This window comes from Coregonus lavaretus (genome assembly GCF_964263955.1).
Source record: "Coregonus lavaretus genome assembly, chromosome: 1".
Classification (NCBI taxonomy): Eukaryota; Metazoa; Chordata; class Actinopteri; order Salmoniformes; family Salmonidae; genus Coregonus; species Coregonus lavaretus.
The window spans coordinates 66,805,521-66,831,677 of NC_139988.1; the positions used below are offsets into that span (position 1 = coordinate 66,805,521).

The window sequence follows — 26,157 nt, forward strand, 5'->3', positions numbered from 1 at the left end:
CAGATCTCTCCAGGTGTTTTTCAGGTTTGGCTGATGTTGGAAGGCAGAAGTACAGGACATGTCTCTTGTGTCATTAGCTGCCGGGGAGTGTGCTACAGTTGTCAGCACTTCATTTTAATTTGGCTCGAAAGCCACTAGTGGCTTTGACCACTGGGATTTCCTGTCCTCTGCGGCAGTTAAACTATTTTGAAGTGTTTGGATGGAGGTAGACATGGTTCCATAGAGCTGCAATGTCAGCTGGTATATGTCTCATCTTGATACCAAAGTACCTTATTCAATCTTGTCTGAGCATCCTGAATCAAGATAACTTATAAATTGGTCTAAAGTCCTTGTATGTAACAAAAGCACAGTACATGTCTCCTAGACCCACTTAAACTCGAGACATTTTGTTTTGCCCAGGGAAAAGACAACAACGCTTCTCAGGGTTGTCCTTGAAGTCTTATCTGAGTTTGTACACATGACTGTTTCTGCAGTAATAACTGTTTATAATGCCATCAGCAGTACACAGAGGCATAAGCAGTTTCCTTTTAAAGTTCCCTGGGTATTTAATGGTAATTACCAGAGACTGTGAGATAAGAATGAAATACCATAGGAGGCATTCAAGACATGAATGCACGAAGAGAACAATGCACTGAAATGCCCTTTCAAGGTTAAAGTTATCGCTCTGGGTTTCATTATTGCAAATTATCCCAGATAATTATGATTAAGCCTTCAAATAGCTTAGTAATAAATGTTTTAAAGGTTCAAAAGAGAATATATATCGACTAGAGTTGGAGCTCAAAGTTATATTTGATGAGATAGTGAGGATATCATCAGGATATCAGCACCTTAGATACGTTTGTTTAAAACGGTAACAGTAAATTGTAGTGTCATACCTCATAACACTTTAATTAATCCAGTCTTTCAGTATTACAATGTGTTTTATGCATTGGGAGCCTTGCACATATCATTGCCTTCATATCAAAAACAAGAACAGTACATTCCTACATCCACAGTTCCTACATTCATGAGGTCGCATAATTTGCATGGTTTCTTACCTAAGAGGATCCATATCCACACACAGTGGGGGAAAAAAGTATTTAGTCAGCCACCAATTGTGCAAGTTCTCCCACTTAAAAAGATGAGAGAGGCCTGTAATTTTCATCATAGGTACACGTCAACTATGACAGACAAATTGAGGGAAAAAATTCCAGAAAATCACATTGTAGGATTTTTAATGAATTTATTTGCAAATTATGGTGGAAAATAAGTATTTGGTCACCTACAAACAAGCAAGATTTCTGGCTCTCACAGACCTGTAACTTCTTCTTTAAGAGGCTCCTCTGTCCTCCACTCGTTACCTGTATTAATGGCACCTGTTTGAACTTGTTATCAGTATAAAAGACACCTGTCCACAACCTCAAACAGTCACACTCCAAACTCCACTATGGCCAAGACCAAAGAGCTGTCAAAGGACACCAGAAACAAAATTGTAGACCTGCACCAGGCTGGGAAGACTGAATCTGCAATAGGTAAGCAGCTTGGTTTGAATAAATCAACTGTGGGAGCAATTATTAGGAAATGGAAGACATACAAGACCACTGATAATCTCCCTCGATCTGGGGCTCCACGCAAGATCTCACCCCGTGGGGTCAAAATGATCACAAGAACGGTGAACAAAAATCCCAGAACCACACGGGGGGACCTAGTGAATGACCTGCAGAGAGCTGGGACCAAAGTAACAAAGCCTACCATCAGTAACACACTACGCCGCCAGGGACTCAAATCCTGCAATGCAACACGTGTCCCCCTGCTTAAGCCAGTACATGTCCAGGCCCGTCTGAAGTTTGCTAGAGTGCATTTGGATGATCCAGAAGAGGATTGGGAGAATGTCATATGGTCAGATGAAACCAAAATAGAACTTTTTGGTAAAAACTCAACTCGTCGTGTTTGGAGGACAAAGAATGCTGAGTTGCATCCAAAGAACACCATACCTACTGTGAAGCATGGGGGTGGAAACATCATGCTTTGGGGCTGTTTTTCTGCAAAGGGACCAGGACGACTGATCCGTGTAAAGGAAAGAATGAATGGGGCCATGTATCGTGAGATTTTGAGTGAAAACCTCCTTCCATCAGCAAGGGCATTGAAGATGAAACGTGGCTGGGTCTTTCAGCATGACAATGATCCCAAACCACCGCCCGGGCAACGAAGGAGTGGCTTCGTAAGAAGCATTTCAAGGTCCTGGAGTGGCCTAGCCAGTCTCCAGATCTCAACCCCATAAAAAAATATTTGGAGGGAGTTGAAAGTCTGTGTTGCCCAGCGACAGCCCCAAAACATCACTGCTCTAGAGGAGATCTGCATGGAGGAATGGGCCAAAATACCAGCAACAGTGTGTGAAAACCTTGTGAAGACTTACAGAAAACGTTTGACCTGTGTCATTGCCAACAAAGGGTATATAACAAAGTATTGAGAAACTTTTGTTATTGACCAAATACTTATTTTCCACCATAATTTGCAAATCAATTCATTAAAAATCCTACAATGTGATTTTCTGGATTTTCTTTTCTCAATTTGTCTGTCATAGTTGACGTGTACCTATGATGAAAATTACAGGCCTCTCTCATCTTTTTAAGTGGGAGAACTTGCACAATTGGTGGCTGACTAAATACATTTTCCCCCACTGTATACTCTCCCATAAAGGGGGGGGGGGGGGGGGGGGGAGGGAGAGAGAGAGAGAGAGAGAGAGAGAGAGAGAGAGAGAGAGAGAGAGAGAGAGAGAGAGAGAGAGAGAGAGAGAGAGAGAGAGAGAGAGAGAGAGAGAGAGAGAGAGAGAGAGAGAGAGAGAGAGAGAGAGAGAGAGAGAGAGAGAGAGAGAGAGAGAGAGAGAGAGAGAGAGAGAGACTTGACCTCCAGGCAGTCTCCAGAGGGGCTTTTTACTGTGAAAGTCTAATCAGAGTGTAGCTGATGTGTGTTCTGGGATCGCTCCTCTCCAGTCCCCAAGCCTAATTAGGACCCATGTGTACTGTACATGGAGCTGCCTTTCACACTGCCTGTTGGAAAAAGTTCACCAGTGTGTGCTCAACAGGCCACAGAAATGAGCTGCTGGAGAACATAATGACAAGCAGGGGCAGCAGAGGTAGAGGAAGTCCCCCAAACCAGGAGGTCCTTTCAGTTTAATGAATGCCAGCAGAGCAAGCCAGACAGAGAGAACAATTGAAGGGAGAGAGAGAAAGTGTGTGTGTGGCTTTGGCAACATTTAATCACTTCTGTCAAGACAGTACAGCTTGTTCGGATTTGGGAGAGAGAGGAAGAGAAAGCGAAATAGAAAGAGAGAGAACAGAGAAGGTGTAGAGAACAAGTAGTCTTTCTTCAACCTTTCTCCTCTGTGCTTTCTAGTCTAGTGTTAACACATGTATGATGGTCCTTCTCTGTTTTTACTGAGTGGTTACTTACAACTCTCGAAATTCCCCATGACTCACTAGTATGTCTGGAAGAGACAGAGAGAGAGAGTCATGGTTAATGAATGAATGTAAATGAGTAGGATCCTTGGTTTGAAGCCTCTGTAATTGTTAAATAACAGTAGAGCTACAAGGTAACTGGATGGGACGAGGGAGCTGGTGTTCCCTACACTCCTATGGACATGAACATGTGTTCTAAATTCCTCTCTGCTATTCTTTAAGTTCTTTGAGTAATGACGAGCTACCGTGTCTCTGTCACACAAAGAAATGAGAACCGCTTCATTCGGTAGAACTCAGGCTTTCTCTTGATTCCATTTGTATGGTCTAACTTTCACTTTTAATGCGCAAATGTTGGTAGGTAAGGCTTTCATTGCATGCGGATATTGTATAATATCTGAACATAACATGATATAATATAACATGAATCCGTTACACATTTAATGCTGTTTCATGAGTCATGAGTCATGACCAACAGATACAGCAAAAGTATATGTACATACTGTATTTCCTCTAGTCTAGAATAATCTATCCTAATTGTAAAACGTGTATTGCCCCATTTAAATAAGTGCTGTTAATGTTTCTATCAAAAATACTGCCAACTCATTTCTTCACTCCAGAATTTTGACACTCGTTTTGTAAGCCTGAGGCACACGTCAAGGCAGCCTAGTTTCAACATTCCAAGCATGCATCCAAATCCAAACTTCTTCAATGCAATCATGTGACAAGTGGAATCCAAGTGGACCCCAAATCAATTTGACAACCTGCCACAACTAGGTGCTCTCTCCTTTGTCTTTGAAAAGCTATTGGAATTCCGTCCCCAACAAGGCTATTCCATCACTACTAAAGACAACTCAACAATTTGTGCAAATTCTATGATAGCAAAGAGTCATAAATAATAAGAAAGCTATTCACGGAATTCGCGAAAAAAGGACAATAAAAAATATTCTATAGTCTGATGAGCTGAAATGATCTATCCAAATGGAGTACCTGTGTAGCTGTGATGGTACGGCCACACACTTCAGTTTTCAATTGTGACCAACCTTTGATTTAGAGGAGATTGATGTGAGTAAGATCGTAAAAGGCAAGAGATAAAAGCATTTGTGGGTTACCTTGGGAAAAGGGTGAAATGTCTAAATTCAAAAGGAAGTGAGGCCACTGTATTAGAGGTGACCTTCACTAACAAAGAGGGGCTCATAAAGTCTTTATCTGATTTGATCTTACTTGCGGGGATGGGGGGGGGGATTATATTTATTTATTATATTTCTTCAGTTATGTTTTATTGAAACATGAAAAGGGACCTTGCATCATCAAAAGCAGGAGTAAAGTGTTACATGTTACATCATTCTTATCCATGAAATGAAACTGGTTAATTGCTAATTTAGTCCACAGCTTAAATTGATTTGGAAATATTATGTTTTTGTGCTATTGCAGTCACATTGTGAGCTTTACTATACACTGGAAAATCTTACAGGTTACCGTAAAAAAAGGTATAGTATGTTACTGTAATCTTTTACCACTGTTTTTATGGTAACTTACAGTGCATTGCTGTAATCTTTTTACGGTAATTGTAATGAATCAATTCATGAATGAATGTATTAAATTCATTGAGGGGAGATGGGGTTTGTATTTTACAGTATTTTACAGTAATTGCATGGGATTGGTGCAAGCAGGTTGGCTGCTAGGTAATGTGTTTACATATTACAGCATATCAATGAATGCCAGTTTGGAAATCTTTGTTGAGGCCTCTAAAAGTGCAAGTGATATAAAACACAACATTTTTGTATTTTATATCACTTGCACTTTTAGATTCCTTAACAAAGGCTTCCAAACTGGCAGCGACTACAGGGCAAAACAGACCAAATGTCACGTCTAGTCCCGCTCCCCCTCTCCGGCGCTCGAGGTCGCCAGTTGACTGTTCATTACGCCCACCTGCCACCATCGCGGTATTATGAGACTCACCTGGACTCAATCACCTTCCTGATTACCTCCCCTATATATATCACTCCCTTTGGTTCCTTCCCTAGGCGTTATTGATTCTGTTCCTGTGTTTCATGTCTGCACGCTAATCGGGTTTCTTGTTTTGTTCCATTTATTATTCAATTCACTCCCTGTACTTGCTTCCCGACTCCCAGCGTACACGTTACAGAATAACGCCTCACCAAAGGGGAGCATCAGGGAGTGTATTTATTTTATTAATTGTTTGGTGACGTTGGGTCCGAAAGCCACAGCCGAAGCAACCTCCCATGCCTCAGTCGGCTCGTCAGGCTCCCGTGCCTCAGCCGGTTGGTCAGGCTCCCGTGCCTCAGCCGGCTCGTCAGGCTCCCGTGCCTCAGCCGGCTCGACAGGTTCCCATGCCTCAGCCGACTCGTTAGGCTACCATGCCTCAGCCGACTCAACAGGCTCTGTCACGTCTATTCCCGCTCCCCCTCTCCGGCGCTCGAGGTCGCCAGTTGACTGTTCATTACGCCCACCTGCCACCATCGTTACGCGTTATTATGAGACTCACCTGGACTCAATCACCTTCCTGATTACCTCCCATATATATATATATATATATATATCACTCCCTTTGGTTCCTTCCCTAGGCGTTATTGATTCTGTTCCTGTGGTTATGCGTAGACGCTACTGTTATGTGGTCTCATTCCATGTTTGTTGTTTTATTAAACGTTTCACCTGCACCTGCTTCTTGACTCACAGCGTCTTCGTTACACCAAAAGACATGGCAAATACTCAACCATGAAAGTTTTGAGACTAGCTGCCACTCCAATCGATCCTTCTTAAAAGGCACGCCTCAAAATATATTAATTAGCCAGAAACAACAATACCATGCAAGCACTAGTTGTCAAAAGGTTTTTGGCGCTCCAAATTTACAGTACCATTCGAAACACAATAAACTGTACCGTAATTTTGGAGAGCCAAAAACCTTGCCCACAACATTTTCTCACAATGCACCATAATTTACAGTCTGCTGCAGTATAATGCTTCACAGTATTTTACTCTTGATAAACGTACACATTTACCGCATAAATCAATTTTTTTCATTACAGTGTAATAGTCGGTGTACTTAATTTAGTAAATCATATAAATGTAGTACACATCTTATTTGGTTCGTTCACTCCAGACCCACAATGCTGTGTGGTTACAGTAATGTACTGTTAAAGCAAAGTTTCTTCGGAATTTAAAGTATAATTTACTGTTTACGCCTAAAATCACCCAGAGTGCATTGCCATTTATGGCAATTTACTGTAAATAATTAATATAGTACTTTACTGTTAGTTTTATTGTATAATACTGTCAAAACAACAATAAGTTTTACAGTGTATACATGATTCGACAGAGGCTTCCCAGCTCCCACTTCAGTTTTAGTTCAAGCCCAGAGTGCTATTTCTCTTTTACAATGATATCCCTCTCTGAAGATGATGCTCACATTTTCCATGGTCTTGGAAGTGAGATTAGTGAGGGGAGTTACATCTATCCCATGACATTTGCTCATTTTATACATTAGTCAGCAACAGAAGAAAGCTAGTCAGCAGGAAAAGGCCAAGAGATTTTATCTAAAGCGGCTAACAGGACAGTAAGTACAGTGCATTCGGAAAGTATTCAGACCCCTTGACTTTTTCCACATTTTGTTACGTAATAGCCTTATTCTAAAATGGATGAAATTGCTTTTTTCCCTCATCAATCTACACACTATACCCCATAATGACAAAGCAAAAACAGGTTTTGAGAAAATGTTGTTTATTTATTAAACATAAAAAACTGAAATATCACATTTACATAAGTATTCAGACCCTTTACTCAGTACTTTGTTGAAGCACCTTTGGAGCGATTACAGCCTCGAGTCTTCTTGGGTATGAAGCTACAAGCTTGGCACACCTGTATTTGGGGAGTTGTATCAGTCTCTGCCACTGATGGTGCCAGGTTTCCTCCAGACGTGACACATTCAGGCCAAAGAGTTCAATCTTGGTTTCATCAGACCAGAGAATCTTGTTTCTCATGGTCTGAGAGTCTTTAGGTGTCTTTTGGCAAACTCCAAATGGGCTGTCATGTGCCTTTTACTGAGGAGTGGCTTCCATCTGGCCACTCTACCATAAAGGCCTGATTGGTGGAGTGCTGCAGAGATGGTTGTTCTTCTGGAAGGTTCTCCCATCTCCACAGGAACTCTGGAGCTCTGTCAGAGTGACCATCGTGTTCTTGGTCACCTCACTGACCAAGGCCCTTCTCCCCCGATTGCTCAGTTTGGCTGGGCGGCCAGCTCTAGGAAGAGTCTTGGTGGTTCCAAACTTCTTCCATTTAAGAATGATGGAGGCCACTGTGTTCCTCGGGACCTTCAATGCTGCAGAAATGTTTTGGTACCCTTCCCCAGATCTGTGCCTCGACACAATCCTATCTTGGAGCTCTACAGACAATTCCTTCGACCTCATGGCTTGGTTTTTGCTCTGACATGCACTGTCAACTGTGGGACCTTATATAGACAGGTGTGTGCCTTTCCAAATCATGTCCAATCAATTGAATTTACCACAGGTGGACTCCAATCAAGTTGTAGAAACATCTCAAGGATGATCAATGGAAACAGGATGCACCTAAGCATTTACGAAAAAAAATAAACATTATGGGGTATTGTGTGTAGATTGATGAGGAAAAACATGTATTTAATACATTTTAGAATAAGGCTAACGTAACAAAATATGGAAAAGTCAAGCGCTCTGAATACTTTCTGAACTGTTTAAATATGTGTATGTGATCCCTGCGGGACTTGAACCCATTACTTTAGCTAGCCCCACACTCAAACCAACAGCCAAACAGGAGGTCCATATAACCACACAAAAAAAACGTTTAAACTGTGTGTACATTCATGGATGACATCTTGTCTCTCCTTGTTCCACTTGTAAACTGTGGACATCCCCACAAATCTCTATTCCCATCGAAAATCATGACCCACCATTTCGTAAAACTTGACATTGTATGGCCTGTAGAAGTCTCGTAGCTGCTCGATAGTGTCCCGATCTATCTGAATGTGGGTTCTACCTTTAGACTTGCCCAGGCAGCGGGGTGAGCTGCTGCTCTCCGGTTTCTTCAGGCAGGGGAAACCTTTGGTCCTGTTGAAGTAGAAATGTTTGTCCGTGACGATACGTTTCAGACCCAGGAAGTCCTGCACCCGCGCCAGTTCTCCAGCCGGATCCGTGATGAGCCGCTCCCCGTTGACGAAGTGGATCTGGGACAGGGGGAAGTAGCGGAGCCAGTTTTCCAGGTGCAGAGCATACATGCCGATGCGGATGGCATTCCAAGATGTGTCAACCAATCCTAAGCTCTGGTTCAGGAAGGCCAGCTCCTGGAAGCTGGGAAGGTTAGGTGTCTTGGACAGGGTCTGCGTGTAGTCAGAGATGGCCCGGGTGACAGGGTCGCGCACCACCACGATCAGCTTGGTGTCCCGGGACATGGCGGAGATCCGGCGAGGCGCCTCCCTCGTCACAAAGTAGCTGGGTGTCTTCTCCATGGTGATCTGGCTCTCCATAGTCCGTGGCATCAGGCATCTGAATGAGGAGGAAGAGACAGACAATTAATACATGATTATGAGGAATAGGTCAGCATATATATATATATATATATATACTACCGTTCAAAAGTTTGGGGTCACTTAGAAATGTCTTTGTTTTCCATGAAAACATACATGAAATTAGTTTGAATAGGAAATATAGCAAAATGCATAGGAAATGTAGTCATTGACAAGGTTAGAAATAATGATTTTTAATATAAATAATAATTGTGTCCTTCAAACTTTGCTTTCGTCAAAGAATCCTCCATTTGCAGCAATTACAGCCTTGCAGACCTTTGGCATTCTAGTTGTCAATTTGTTGAGGTAATCTGAAGAGATTTCACAACATGCTTCCTGAAGCACCTACCACAAGTTGGATTGGCTTGATGGGCACTTCTTACATACCATACGGTCAAGCTGCTCCCACAACAGCTCAATAGGGTTGAGATCCGGTGACTGTGCTGGCCACTCCTTTATAGACAGAATACCAGCTGACTGCTTCTTCCCTAAATAGTGATTGCATAGTTTGGAGCTGTGCTTTGGGTCATTGTCCTGTTGTAGGAGGAAATTGGCTCCAATCAAGCGCTGTCCACAGGGTATGGCATAGCGTTGCAAAATGGAGTGATAGCCTTCCTTCTTCAATATCTCTTTTACCCTGTACAAATCTCCCACTTTACCACCACCAAAGCACCCCCAGACAATCACATTGCGTCCACCATGCTTGACAGATGGCATCAAGCACTCCTCCAGCATCTTTTAATTTGGTCTGCGTCTCACAAATGTTCTTCTTTGTGGTCCGAACACCTCAAACTTCAATTTGTCTGTCCATAACACTTTGTTCCAATCTTCCTCTGTCCAGTGTCTGTGTTCTTATGCCCATCTTAATATTTTATTTTTATTGGCCAGTCTGAGATATGGCTTTTTCTTTGCAACTCTGCCTAGAAGGTCAGCATCCCGGAGTCGCCTCTTCACTGTTGACGTTGAGACTGGTGTTTTGCGGGTACTATTAAATGAAGCTACCAGTTGAGGACCTGTGAGGCATCTGTTTCTCAAACTAGATACTCTAATGTATTTGTCCTTTTGCTCAGTTGTGCACCGGGACCTCCCACTCCTCTTTCTATTCTGGTTAGAGCCAGTTTGCGCTGTTCTGTGAAGGGAGTAGTACACAGCGTTGGTCGAGATCTTCAGTTTCTTGGCAATTTCTCGCATGGAATAACCTTCATTTCTCAGAACAAGAATAGACTGACGAGTTTCAGAAGAAAGTTATTTGTTTCTGGCAATTTTGATTCTGTAGTCGAACCCACAATTGCTGATGCTCCAGATACTCAACTTGTCTCAAGAAGGCCAGTTTTATTGCTTCTTTAATCAGCACAACAGTTTTCAGCTGTGCAAACATAATTGCAAAAGGGTTTTCTAATGATCAATTAGCCTTTTAGAATGATAAACTTGGATTAGCAAACATAACATGCCATTGGAACACACGACTGATGGTTGCTGATAATGGGCCTCTTTACGCCTATGTAGATATTCCATTAAAAATCAGCCGTTTCCAGCTACAATAGCTATTTACAACATTAACAATGTCTACACTATATTTCTGATCTATTTTATTTTATTTTAATGGACAAAATAATTGCTTTTCTTTTGAAAACAAGGAAATTTCTAAGTGACCCCAAACTTTTGCATGGTAGTGTATATACAGCTGCGGAAAAAATTAAGAGACCACTACAAAATGAACAGTTTCTCTGGTTTTACTATTTATAGGTATGTGTTTGGGTAAAAGTAACATTTTTGTTTTATTTTATAAACTACTGACAACATTTCTCCCAAATTCCAAATAAAGATATTGTCATTTAGAGCATTTACAGTGGGGAAAAAAAGTATTTAGTCAGCCACCAATTGTGCAAGTTCTCCCACTTAAAAAGATGAGAGAGGCCTGTAATTTTCATCATAGGTACACGTCAACTATGACAGAGAGATTGAGAAAAAAATCCAGAAAATCACATTGTAGGATTTTTTATGAATTTATTTGCAAATTATGGTGGAAAATAAGTATTTGGTCACCTACAAACAAGCAAGATTTCTGGCTCTCACAGACCTGTAACTTCTTCTTTAAGAGGATCCTCTGTCCTCCACTCGTTACCTGTATTAATGGCACCTGTTTGAACTTGTTATCAGTATAAAAGACACCTGTCCACAACCTCAAACAGTCACACTCCAAACTCCACTATGGGCAAGACGAAAGAGCTGTCAAAGGACACCAGAAACAAAATTGTAGACCTGCACCAGGCTGGGAAGACTGAATCTGCAATTGGTAAGCAGCTTGGTTTGAAGAAATCAACTGTGGGAGCAATTATTAGGAAATGGAAGACATACAAGACCACTGATAATCTCCCTCGATCTGGGGCTCCACGCAAGATCTCACCCCGTGGGGTCAAAATGATCACAAGAACGGTGAGCAAAAATCCCAGAACCACACGGGGGGACCTAGTGAATGACCTGCAGAGAGCTGGGACCAAAGTAACAAAGCCTACCATCAGTAACACACTACGCCGCCAGGGACTCAAATCCTGCAGTGCGCCCTGCTTAAGCCAGTACATGTCCAGGCCCGTCTGAAGTTTGCTAGAGTGCATTTGGATGATCCAGAAGAGGATTGGGAGAATGTCATATGGTCAGATGAAACCAAAATAGAACTTTTTGGTAAAAACTCAACTCGTCGTGTTTGGAGGACAAAGAATGCTGAGTTGCATCCAAAGAACACCATACCTACTGTGAAGCATGGGGGTGGAAACATCATGCTTTGGGGCTGTTTTTCTGCAAAGGGACCAGGACGACTGATCCGTGTAAAGGAAAGAATGAATGGGGCCATGTATCGTGAGATTTTGAGTGAAAACCTCCGTCCATCAGCAAGGGCATTGAAGATGAAACGTGGCTGGGTCTTTCAGCATGACAATGATCCCAAACACACCGCCCGGGCAACGAAGGAGTGGCTTCGTAAGAAGCATTTCAAGGTCCTGGAGTGGCCTAGCCAGTCTCCAGATCTCAACCCCATAGAAAATCTTTGGAGGGAGTTGAAAGTTCGTGTTGCCCAGCGACAGCCCCAAAACATCGCTGCTCTAGAGGAGATCTGCATGGAGGAATGGGCCAAAATACCAGCAACAGTGTGTGAAAACCTTGTGAAGACTTACAGAAAACGTTTGACCTGTGCCATTGCCAACAAAGGGTATATAACAAAGTATTGAGAAACTTTCGTTATTGACCAAATACTTATTTTCCACCATAATTTGCAAATAAATTCATAAAAAATCCTACAATGTGATTTTCAGGATTTTTTTTCTCATTTTGTCTGTCATAGTTGACGTGTACCTATGATGAAAATTACAGGCCTCTCTCATCTTTTTAAGTGGGAGAACTTGCACAATTGGTGGCTGACTAAATACTTTTTTCCCCACTGTATTTGCAGAAAATGACAACTGGTCAAAATAACAAAAAAGATGCAGTGTTGTCAGACCTCGAATAATGCAAAGAAAATAAGTTCATGTTCATTTTAAACAACACAATAGTAATGTTTTAACTTAGGAAGAGTTCAAAATCAATATTTGGTGGAATAACCCTGATTTTTCAATCACAGCTTTCATGCGTCTTGGCATGCTCTCCACCAGTCTTTCACATTGATGTTGGGTGACTTTATGCCACTCCTGGCGCAAAAGTTCAAGCAGCTCGGCTTTGTTTGATGGCTTGTGACCATCCATCTTCCTCTTGATCACATTCCAGAACTTTTCAATGGGGTTCAGGTCTGGAGATTGGGCTGGCCATGACAGGGTCTTGATCTGGTGGTCCTCCATCCACATCTTGATTGACCTGGCTGTGTGGCATGGCGTATTGTCCTGCTGGAAAAACCAATCCTGAGAGTTGGGGAACAATGTCAGAGCAAAAGGAAGCAAGTTTTCTTCCAGGACAACCTTGTACGTGGCTTGAGTCATGCGTCCTTCACAAAGACGAATCTGCCCATTTCCAGCCTTGCTGAAGCACCCCCAGATCATCACCGATCCTCCACAAAATGTCACAGTGGGTGCGAGACACTGTGGCTTGTAGGCCTCTCCAGGTCTCCGTCTAACCATTAGATGACCAGGTGTTGGGCAAAGCTGAAAATTGGACTCGTCAGAGAAGATGACCTTACTCCAGTCCTCTTCGGTCCAATCCTTATGGTCTTTTGCAAACCTCAGCCTGGCTCTTCTTTGCTTCTCATTGATGAAGGGCTTTTTTCTAGCTTTGCACGACTTTAGCCCTGCCCCTAGGAGCCTGTTTCGAACCGTCCTCGCCGTGCACTTCACCCCAGCTGCCGTTTGCCATTCTTTTTGTAGGTCACTTGATGTCATCCTACGGTTGTTGAGTGACATTCGAATGAGTTGGCGGTCATCCCGGTCAGTAGAGAGTCGTTTTTGCCCTCTGCCGGTCTGTAGCTTTGTTGTCTCCAATGTCTGCTGCTTGACCTTGTTCTTATGAACCGCCGTCTTTGACATTTTAAGGATGGAAGCAACCTGACATTCACTGTATCCCTTTGCCAGTAAAGCCAGAATTGAACCCTTCTTTTCCTCACTCAAAATTTTTTTGGCATGGTCAATAGTTATTTTTTGATTAATATAACTTTTGAGGTACTATTAGCACTGTTTTTGCCATCCAGCTGGTCCTATTGCAAGAGGATAGTGATGACCACAGCAGTGGTTTTTATACTTTTCCTCGTTAAATAAGATTTGGTTCATGTGATCACCTAATCAGTACCTAATTCAGTAGAATGAGGTGTGCCTGTGTTGGAATTCAACAGACACTGGAATGGAATGGCTGTCATACATGTAGAGATGCTGATTTAAGAACATTTTGCAGTGGTCTCTTATTTTGTTCCATAGCTGTATATACAGTGAGGGAAAAAAGTATTTGATCCCCTGCTGATTTTGTACGTTTGCCCACTGACAAAGAAATGATCAGTCTATAATTTTTATTGTAGGTTTATTTGAACAGTGAGAGACAGAATAACAACAACAAAATCCAGAAAAACGCATGTCAGAAATGTTATAAATTGATTTGCATTTTAATGAGGGAAATAAGTATTTGACCCCCTCTCAATCAGAAAGATTTCTGGCTCCCAGGTGTCTTTTATACAGGTACCGAGCTGAGATTAGGAGCACACTCTTAAAGGGAGTGCTCCTAATCTCAGTTTGTTACCTGTATAAAAGACACCTGTCCACAGAAGCAATCAATCAATCAGATTCCAAACTCTCCACCATGGCCAAGACCAAAGAGCTCTCAAAGGATGTAAGGGACAAGATTGTAGACCTACACAAGGCTGGAATGGGCTACAAGACCATCGCCAAGCATGCATGGTGAGAAGGTGACAACAGTTGGTGCGATTATTCGCAAATGGAAGAATCACAAAAGAACTGTCAATCTCCCTCGGCCTGGGGCTCCATGCAAGATCTCACCTCGTGGAGTTGCAATGATCATGAGAACGGTGAGGAATCAGCCCAGAACTACACGGGAGGATCTTGTCAATGATCTCAAGGCAGCTGGGACCATAGTCACCAAGAAAACGATTGGTAACACACTACGCCGTGAAGGACAGAAATCCTGCAGCGCCCGCAAGGTCCCCCTGCTCAAGAAAGCACATATACATGCCCGTCTGAAGTTTGCCAATGAACATCTGATTGATTCAGATGAGAACTGGGTGAAAGTCTTGTGGTCAGATGAGACCAAAATGGAGGTCTTTGGCATAAACTCAACTCGCCGTGTTTGGAGGAGGAGGAATGCTGCCTATGACCCCAAGAACACAATCCCCACCGTCAAACATGGAGGTGGAAACATTATGCTTTGGGGGTGTTTTTCTGCTAAGGGGACAGGACAGGAGTAGACCACATCAGTCACTGGCTTTATCAATAAGTGCATCGATAATGTCATCCCCACACTGACCGTACGTACATACCCCAACCAGAAGCCATGGATTACAGGAAACATCAGCACTGAGCTAAAGGGTAGAGCTGCCGCTTTCAAGGAGCGGGACTCTAACCCGAACGCTTATAAGAAATCCCACTATGTCCTCCGACGAACCATCAAACAGGCAAAGAGTCAATACAGGACTAAGATTGAATCATACTACACCGGCTCTGACGCTCGTCGGATGTGGCAGGGCTTGAAAACTATTACAGACTACAAAGGGAAGCATAGCCGCGAGCTGCCCAGTGACACAAGACTTCCAGACGAGCTAAACCACTTCTATGCTCGCTTCGAGGCAAGCAACACTGAAGCATGCATGAGAGCACCAGCTGTTCCGGATGACTATGTATTCACGCTCTCCGTAGCCGATGTGAGTAAGACTTTTAAGCAGGTCAACATTCACAAGGCCGCAGGGCCAGACGGATTACCAGGACGTGTACTCCGAGCATGTGCTGACCAACTGGCAAGTGTCTTCACTGACATTTTCAACATGTCCCTGACTGAGTCTGTAATACCAACATGTTTCAAGCAGACCACCATAGTCCCCGTGCCCAAGGACACTAAGATAACCTGCCTAAATGACTACCGACCCGTAGCACTGACGTCTGTAGCCATGAAGTGCTTTGAAAGGCTGGTCATGGTTCACAACACCATTATCCCAGAAACCCTAGACCCACTCCAATTTGCATACCACCCCAACAGATCCACAGATGATGCAATCTCTATTGCACTCCACACTGCCCTTTCCCACCTGGACAAGAGGAACACCTAAGTGAGAATGCTATTCATTGACTACAGCTTAGCATTCAACACCATAGTGCCCTCAAAGCTCATCACTAAGCTAAGGATCCTGGGACTAAACACCTCCCTCTGCAACTGGATCCTGGACTTCCTGACGGGCCGCCCCCAGGTGGTAAGGGTAGGTAACAACACATATACCACACTGATCCTCAAAACAGGGGCCCCTCAGGGGTGCGTGCTCAGTCCCCTCCTGTAGTCCCTGTTCACCCATGACTGCATGGCCAGGCACGACTCCAACACCATCATTAAGTTTGCCGACAACACAACAGTGGTAGGCCAGATCACCGACAACGATGAGACAGCCTATAGGGAGGAGGTCAGAGACCTGGCCGTGTGGTGCCAGGATAACAACCTCTCCCTCAACGTGACCAAGACAAAGGAGATGATTGTGGACTACAGGAAAAAAAAGAGGACTGAGCACGCCCCCATTCTCATCGATGGGGCTGTAGTGGAACAGGTTGAGAGCTTCAAGTTCCTTGGTGTCCACATCACCAACAAACTATCATGGTCCAAACACACCAAGACAGTCGTGAAGAGGGCACGACAAAGCCTATTCCCCCTCAGGAGACTGAAAAGATTTGGCATGGGTCCTCATATCCTCAAATAATTCTACAGCTGCACCATCGAGAGCATCCTAACTGGTTGCATCACCGCCTGGTATGGCAACTGCTCGGCCTCCGACCGCAAGGCACTACAGAGGGTAGTGCGTACGGCCCAGTACATCACTGGGGCCAAGCTTCCTGCCATCCAGGACCTCTATACCAGGCGGTGTCAGAGGAAGGCCCTCAAAATTGTAAAAGACTCCAGCTACCCTAGTCATAGACTGTTCTCTCTGCTACCGCACGGCAAGCGGTACCGGAGTGCCACGTCTAGGTCCAAAAGACTTCTCAACAGCTTCTACCCCCATGCCATAAGACTCTTGAACAGCTAATCATGGCTACCCGGACTATTTGCACTGCCCCCCACCCCATCTTTTTACGCTGCTGCTACTCTGTTAATTATTTATGCATAGTCACTTTAACTCTACCCACATGTACATATTACTTCAACTACCTCAACTAGCCGGTGCCCCCGCACATTGACTCTGCCCCGGTACCCCCCTGTATATATAGCCTCCCTACTGTTATTGTATTTTACTTCTGCTCGTTTCTTCTCAACACTTTTTTGTTGTTGTTTTATTTTACATTTTTATTAAAAATAAATGCACTGTTGGTTTAGGGCTGTAAGTAAGCATTTCACTGTAATGTCTGCACCTGTTGTATTCGGCGCATGTGGCCAATAACATTTGATTTGATTTGATTTGACTTGGGGAGTTTCTCCCATTATTTTCTGCAGATCCTCTCAAGCTCTGTCAGGTTGGATGGGGAGTGTCGCTGCACAACTATTTTCAGGTCTCTCCAGAGATGTTAAATCGGGTTCAAGTCCGGGCTCTGGCTGGGCCACTCAAGGACATTCAGAGACTTGTCCCGAAGCCACACCTTCGTTGTCTTGGCTGTGTGCTTAGGGTCGTTGTCCTGTTGGAAGGTGAACCTTCGCCCCAGTCTGAGGTCCTGAGCACTCTGGAGCAGGTTTTCATCAAGGATCTCTTTGTACCTTGCTCCATTAATCTTTCCCCCCTGACTAGTCTCCCAGTCTCTGCTGCTGAAAAACATCCCCACTGCATGATGCTGCCACCACCATGCTTCACCGTAGGGATGGTGCCAGGTTTCCTCCAGACGTGACGCTTGGCTTTCAGGTCAAGGAGTTCAATCTTGGTTTCATCAGACTAGAGAATCTTGTTTCTCATGGTCTGTGAGTCCTTTAGGTGCCTTTTGGCAAACTCCAAGTGGGCTGTCATGTGCCTTTTACTGAGGAGTGGCTTCCGTCTGGCCACGCTACCATAAAGGCCTGATTGGTGGAGTGCTGTAGAGATGGTTGTCCTTCTGGAAGGTTCTCCCATCTCCACAGAGGAACTCTGGAGCTCTGTCAGAGTCACCTCCCTGACCAAGGCCCTTCTCTCCTGATTGGTCAGTTTGGCCGGGCGGCCAGCTCAAGGAAGAGTCTTAGTGGTTCCAAACTTCTTCCATTTAAGAATGATGGAATTCACTGTGTTCTTGGGGACCTTCAATGCTGCAGAAATGTTTTGGTACCCTTCCTCAGATCTGTGCCTCGACACAATGCTCTCGGAGCTCTACGGACAATTCCTTTGACCTCAAGGCTTGGTTTTTGCTCTGACATTTGTATTTATTATGCATCCTCATTAGCTGCTGCCTCCCATCGTCTGTTATTGACTTGGAGACTGTGAAGAGACCTCTGGTGGCATGTCTTGTGGGGTATGCATGGGTGACAGTAGTTCAAACAGACAGCTTGGTTCATTCAACATGCCAATACCTCTCACAAATACAAGTAGTGATGAAGTCAATCTCTCCTCCACTTTGAGCCAGGAGAGATTGACATGTTAATGTTAGCTCTCTGTGTACATCAAAGGGCCAACCGTGCTGCCCTGTTCTGAGCCAATTGCAATTTTCCTAAGTACCTCTTTGTGGCACCTGACCACACGACTGAACAGTAGTCCAGGTGTGACAAAACTAGAACCTGCCTTGTTGATAGTGCTATTAAGAATGCAGAGCAGCGCTTTATTATAGACAGACTTCTCCCGATCCTAGCTACTGTTGTATCAATATGTTTTGACCATGACAGTTTACAATCCAGGGTTACTCCAAGCAATTTAGTCTCCTCAACTTGTACAATTTCCACATTATTCATTACAAGATTTAGTTGAGGTTTAGGGTTTAGTAAATGATTTGTCCCAAATACAATGCTTTTTTGAAATATTTAGGACTAAATTATTCCTTGCCACCCATTCTGAAACTAACTGCAGCTCTTTGTTAAGTGTTGCTGTCATTTCAGTCATTGTGGTAGCTGACATGTATAGTGTTGAGTCATCCGCATACATAGACACACTAGCTTTACTCAAAGCCAGTGGCATGTCGTTAGTAAAGATTGAAAAAAGTAAGGGGCCTAGACAGCTGCCCTGGGGAATTCCTGATTCTACCTGGATTTTGTTGGAGAGGCTTCCATTAAAGAACACCCTCTGTTTTCTGTTAGACAGGTAACTCTTTATCCACAATATAGCAGGGGGTGTAAAGCCATAACACATATGTTTTTCCAGCAACAGACTATGATCAATATTGTCAAAAGCCTCACTGAAGTCTAACAAAACACAAACACACAATATTTTTATCATCAATTTCTCTCAGCCAATCATCAGTCATTTGTGTCAGTGCTGTGCTTGTTGAATGTCCTTCCCTATAAGCGTGCTGAAAGTCTGTTGTCAGTTTGTTTACTGTAAAATAGCATTTTATCTGGTCAAACACCATTTTTTCCAAAAGTTTACTAAGGGTTGGTAAAAGGCTGATTGGTCAGCTATTTGAGCCAGTTAAGGGGGCTTTACTATTCTTAGGTAGGGGAATAACTTTTGCGTCCCTCCAGGCCTGAGGGCGCACACTTTCTAGTTGGCTTAAATTGAACATATGGCAAATAGGAGTAGCAATATCGGCCGCTATTATCCTCAGTAATTTTCCATCCAAGGTGTCAGACCCCGGTGGCTTGTCATTGTTGATCGACAATAATACTTTTTTCACCTCTTCCACACTTACTTTATGGAATTCAAAATTACAATGTTTGTCTTTCATAATTTGGTCAGATATACTTGGATTTGTAGTGTCAGCATTTGTTGCTGGCATTTCATGCCTAAGTTTGCTAATCTTGCCAATGAAAAAATAATTAAAGTAGTTTGCAATATCAGTGGGTTTTGTGATGAATGAGCCATCTGATTCAATGAATTATGGAGCGGAGTTTGCCTTTTGCCCAAAATGTAATTTAAGGTGCTCCAAAGCTTTTTACTATCATTCTTTATGTCATTTATCTTTGTTTCATAGTGTAGTTTCTTCTTCTTTTTATTCAGTGTAGTCACATGTTTTCACAATTTGCATTACGTTTGCTAATCAGTTGTACAGCCAGACCTATTTGACATCTCTTTTGCCTCAACCTTCTCAGCCATACAAATGTTCAATTCCTCATCAATCCACAGGGATTTAACAGTTTTTACAGTCATTTTCTTAATGGTTGCATGCTTATTAGTAACTGGGATAAGCAATTTCATAAATTTGTTAAGTGCAGCGTCTGGTTGTTCGTCATTACACACCACAGACCAACAAATATTCTTCACATCAACAACATAGGAATCACTACAAAACTTATTGTATGACCTCTTATGCACAATATTAGGCCCAGCCTTTGGAACTTTGGTTTTCCTAGATACGGCTACTATTTTGTGATCACTACATCCGATGGATTTGGATACTGCTTTCAAACTAATTTCTGCAGCATTAGTAAAGATATGATCAATACATGTTGATGATTTCATTCCTGTACTGTTTGTAACTACCCTGGTAGGTTGATTGATAACCTGAACCAGGTTGCAGGCACTAGTTACAGTTTGAAGCTTTCTCTTGAGCAGCCTGATGAAAGCCAGTCAATATTTAAAATCACCCAGAAAGTATACCTCTCTATTGATATCACATATATTATCAAGCATTTCACACATGTTATCCAGATACTGACTGTTAGCACTTGGTGGTCTATAGCAGCTTCCCACCAGAATGGGCTTTAGGTGAGGCAGGTGAACCTGTAGCCATATTACTTCAACAGTATTTAACATGAGATCCTCTCTAAGCTTTAAAGGAATGTGGTTCTGAATATAGACCGCAACACCGCCCCCGTTGGCATTTCTGTATTTTCTGTAAATGTTATAACCTCGTATTGCTACCACTGTATCATCAAAGGTATTATCTAAGTGAGTTTCAGAGATTGTCAGAATATGAATGTCATCTGTTACTAGCAAATTATTGATTTCATGAACCTTGTTTCTTAAGCTACATATGTTAACGTGGGCTATTTTTAACACTTTTCTGGGATGCTTGATTATTTTCTTGCTTTACTGGGAAGCTTAGCAGAGGTAGACATACTCGACATGCACTGTCAACTGTGGGTCCTTATATAGACAAGTGTGTGCCTTTCCAAATCATGTCCAATCAATTGGATTTATCACAGGTGGACTCCAATCAAATTGTATAAACATCTCAAGGATGATCAATGGAAACAGGATGCACCTGAGCTCAATTTCGTGTCTCATAGCAAAGGGTCTAAATACTTATGTAAATAAGTTATTTCTGTTTTTTAATTTTTAATACATTTCAAAAAATATGTTTTCGCTTTGTCATTATGGGGTATTGTGTGTAGATTGATGAGGCAAAACATTTATTTACAGTGGGGAAAAAAAGTATTTAGTCAGCCACCAATTGTGCATGTTCTCCCACTTAAAAAGATGAGAGAGGCCTGTAATTTTCATCATAGGTACACGTCAACTATGACAGACAAATTGAGATTTATTTTCTCCAGAAAATCACATTGTAGGATTTTTAATGAATTTATTTGCAAATTATGGTGGAAAATAAGTATTTGGTCACCTACAAACAAGCAAGATTTCTGGCTCTCACAGACCTGTAACTTCTTCTTTAAGAGGCTCCTCTGTCCTCCACTCATTACCTGAATTAATGGCACCTGTTTGAACTTGTAATCAGTATAAAAGACACCTGTCCACAACCTCAAACAGTCACACTCCAAACTCCACTATGGCCAAGACCAAAGAGCTGTCAAAGGACACCTGAAACAAAATTGTAGACCTGCACCAGGCTGGGAAGACTGAATCTGCAATAGGTAAGCAGCTTGGTTTGAAGAAATCAACTGTGGGAGCAATTATTAGGAAATGGAAGACATACAAGACCACTGATAATCTCCCTCGATCTGGGGCTCCACGCAAGATCTCACCCCGTGGGGTCAAAATGATCACAAGAACGGTGAGCAAAAATCCCAGAACCACACGGGGGGACCTAGTGAATGACCTGCAGAGAGCTGGGACCAAAGTAACAAAGCCTACCATCAGTAACACACTACGCCGCCAGGGACTCAAATCCTGCAGTGCCAGACGTGTCCCCCTGCTTAAGCCAGTACATGTCCAGGCCCGTCTGAAGTTTGCTAGAGTGCATTTGGATGATCCAGAAGAGGATTGGGAGAATGTCATATGGTCAGATGAAACCAAAATAGAACTTTTTGGTAAAAACTCAACTCGTTGTGTTTGGAGGACAAAGAATGCTGAGTTGCATCCAAAGAACACCATACCTACTGTGAAGCATGGGGGTGGAAACATCATGCTTTGGGGCTGTTTTTCTGCAAAGGGACCAGGACGACTGATCCGTGTAAAGGAAAGAATGAATGGGGCCATGTATCGTGAGATTTTGAGTGAAAACCCCCTTCCATCAGCAAGGGCATTGAAGATGAAACGTGGCTGGGTCTTTCAGCATGACAATGATCCCAAACACACCGCCCGGGCAACGAAGGAGTGGCTTCGTAAGAAGCATTTCAAGGTCCTGGAGTGGCTTAGCCAGTCTCCAGATCTCAACCCCATAGAAAATCTTTGGAGTGAGTTGAAAGTCTGTGTTGCCCAGCGACAGCCCCAAAACATCACTGCTCTAGAGGAGATCTGCATGGAGGAATGGGCCAAAATACCAGCAACAGTGTGTGAAAACCTTGTGAAGACTTACAGAAAACATTTGACCTGTGTCATTGCCAACAAAGGGTATATAACAACTTTGTTATTGACCAAATTTTTGTTATTGACCAAATACTTATTTTCCAACATAATTTGCAAATAAATTCATTAAAAATCCTACAATGTGATTTTCAGGATTTATTCCCCTCATTTTGTCTGTCATAGTTGACGTGTACCTATGATGAAAATTACAGGCCTCTCTCATCTTTTTAAGTCGGAGAACTTGCACAATTGGTGGCTGACTAAATACTTTTTTCCCCCACTGTAATCCATTTTAGAATAAGGCAGTAACGTAACAACATGTGGAAAAAGGAAAGGGGTCTGAATACTTTCCGAATGCACTGTACATATGAAATGAGTAAAGCAGTATGTAAACATTATTAAAAAGTGACCAGTGTTCCATTATTAAAGTGACCAGTGATTCCATGTCTATGTACATAGGGCAGCAGCCTCTAAGGTGCAGGTTTGACTAATTCTGCAAATTAACTTTTAACAAGGCACACCTGTTAATTGAAATGCATTCCAGGTGACTACCTCATGAATCTGGTTGAGATAATGCCAATAGTGTGCAAAGCTGTCATCAAGGCAAAGTGTGGCTACTTTGAAGAATCTCAAATATAAAATATATTTTGATTTGTTTAACACTTTTTTGGTTCCTACATGAATCCATATGTGCCATATGTTTTATTGTCACATCCACTGGATAGGTGCAGTGAAATGTGTTGAGCACATTGTCTATGATTTACATGATTCAGTAAAAGGTACACTAGTCTAACATACAATTATTTATCCTATACCTACAGTATATTTAGTAATTGTATACTAACTTAGTATGGAAAGTATATTAGTACGTTATTGCCATAGACATCAAGGGAGGTCCAGTCTGGCTATGGTCCTGTTTCCAGTGAGACGCAAAAACAATAAGGACGCTTTACCAATGTCACAAAAGGCTGTTGCCACAAGAGACTTGTCTGGGAAAGATCTCGCTATCTTTCTCATATACTGTATCTAGCTCAGTCCCAGGTTTAGCAGTAATAAATCACCTGTGAGATGTAATGTAGATTGGACAGAGGAAAGTGACTCTCTGGGTCATAACTGGGTCAAACAAGTAGGCCACCAAACTTTCGGTTGTTTTCTGTCAGGTACACCGATTATTTTTGGTCACTTCATGTTCTAAAACTCACTCATAGTTCTGTTTGATTTAATTTAATGAAGGGGTATCATATTCATTGAGAAGAAAAAAAAACAGTTTCAAACAATGGCTAAAAATACAGTTGCAAGGAATCATCAGCTTTTAGCCTACTGTTGACAAATTGACACATCATGTATCAATCTTCTGAAGACAAGTTCTGAAAAAGAAAATATATTTATTTAGAAAGTAAATGCTCAAGTTAGTCTTTTGATGGATGACAAAAACATCTGAGTTGATGTGGCACAAAATGTCTTGCAATTATTGTCATCCTCCACTGACCACTGTCAACATTACATGAAACTGTTGTTTGTAATTGATTCTCTGACAATGCCTTTGAACAGATGAACAGGTAGGAGGAGGCTATTTCTCCGGGCTACACACTAGTCACGTGATTCAATGATTCAACGCTCCTCTCCACTGATGATTGCATTGTCTCGTTCAACAGAGAGACTAGTAGGCTACAATTAATTATGATTGCAAAAAACTAAGTTAGAGGAGGGAGGGAGACATGTGCGGGGAATTATTAGGTTAATTGGGTTTCTGGGGAATGGCAAGAAATTACAGCAAGATTAATACAAGTTGTGGTATTGAGCCTTCCACAAGAGGATCATTTTCACAAAATTGACCTTTTTACAAAATGCGTCTTTACAAAAGTCAGGACTAACAGCAAGAGCTCATTTAGCTAAAATCCAATGCATGATGAATTCGAACGCAACACAGCTGTTGGCCTGACGGTTGGCTTCCGTAGATGTGCCCCCTAGGTCGACACCGGTGCAGGTGTAAAATTAGTTAATGTCTTACCTGTACCAGTCTAGTCCACGGTCATAGTTCCTGTCGAAAAAATGCGTTTCTGTACCGACCGCCCGTACGTCCGGATGGATTCTTATAAACTCCAAGACCGCTCTTGTGCCGCCCTTTTTAACACCGACAATGATGGCATTTGGCAACTTCTTATTCCCGAACTTCCCACTGCCCATCTTGTTAGTGGTAGTACGGTCTGATGTGTTATTGCGAACTGTGTTGAGATGAACAGAGGCTTTGCTTTGGTTCGCTTCATGGAGAGATATTTCCCTTGTTCCTCTCGCGTCCAATGGCAAAGTGCAGTACGGAGATTTTTGCTTAAGTTTATTGCCCCCATCACTCCTGAGGCGCAGGCAGTTCTGCGTTGGATCACTTGGTTTTTGCATGATGGCATCAGAAGAAAATAAGAGACAGTAGCATAAATATGATAGTGATAGAGATAGGGAGAATAAGCAAATGCATGTCCTTGTATGCCTATATGAAGACGGCGCAACTCGGCTATAGAGGAGAATGCATGCCATATCTCAATGGATTTATATGGTGCATGTTTTTGGGGGATTGATTATTCACTTAGCATCTGCGTTGTCGCTAAAAGAGAGAAGACGAAACGTAGCCCATATCCACGGGCATTTAAACCCATTACGCAGCGCTGACTAAAATCTCCATTCCACAGAAACTGCCGTGGGAACAGTTTAAGTGGTGGCTAAAAGCCCACATTACAAATAGCAGTCAGGGTATTCCATTCAAGCTTGTTTCAGATATCCGAATTATTTCACTATTGCGACACATTTAACTTCATCCTGGATCGAGCCACCAAAATCACTCAGGTGTGTGCTTGCGTCAGGAAATAGTAGCCTACTATAGTATGTTTTACTTATTCTCTCAGTTAAAAAACTCTTCCTTTCCGTTATGATGTTGAAATCTTGAACACATCCTAATGTAAAATCCTTGTATTTCTTACTCCTAATTAGCGCAAAAGCTCGAAAGCTGTGAGCGTGCGGCGCAGTGCACTCTGCTCCGTCTCCTTGACAAGACTGCCAGTGCCAACACAAGCACACAAGAGCAAAATATACATTATTAAAGGTGCGTCTGACGTCAGTTATCATCGTTTCTTTTTTGGAGAAAAAATCTGTAGGTTCCTCTAGCCTACCCAAATATTAAACTGACTAAATACTAAATATTTGAATTGTGCAATAGGCTTTCATTGATTTATTGCTGCTAGTCCACTGTAATGTATTAGAATATGTATTGTATTTGGTCATCAGACCTGCTGAACCAATGCTTATGCCAGCCATGTAAATCGATGTCTGGAAGGGTTAATCTTTGACTATAGCATATCTATCATTATATAAATTATGACAATAATTACGAGCTTACATGTCATTCATATATATATATATATGTGTACAAAACATTAGTGACACCTTCCTAATATTGAGTTCTACTCCCCTTTGCCCTCAGAACATCCTCAATTCGTCCCGGCATGGACTACAAGGTGTCGAAAGCCTTCCACAGGGATACTGGCCCACGTTGACTCCAATGCTTCCCACAGTTGTGTCAAATTGGCTGGATGTCCTTTGGGTGGTGGACCATTGTTGATACACACAGAAAACTGTTGAGCGTGAAAAACCCAGCAGCATTGTACTTCTTGACACACTCAAACTTGTGCGCCTGGCACCTACTACCATACCCCTTTCAAAGGCACTTAAATATGTTGTCTTGCCCATTCACACTCTGAATGGCACACATA

At 42.6% G+C, this 26,157-nt stretch overlaps 1 protein-coding gene across 1 annotated transcript; it reads right to left on the reverse strand.

Annotated features, from left to right (window-relative positions):
• Window positions 1-8,352: 8,352 nt before the first annotated feature.
• On the reverse strand, window positions 8,353-24,928 carry LOC311131660 (heparan sulfate glucosamine 3-O-sulfotransferase 2-like; the record flags this gene model as incomplete). Its single annotated transcript, XM_084164772.1, has 2 exons — window positions 8,353-8,971; window positions 24,408-24,928. The coding sequence occupies 2 exons, from the start codon at window positions 24,926-24,928 to the stop codon at window positions 8,353-8,355; spliced, it is 1,140 nt and encodes a 379-aa protein (XP_084020898.1).
• Window positions 24,929-26,157: the final 1,229 nt, after the last annotated feature.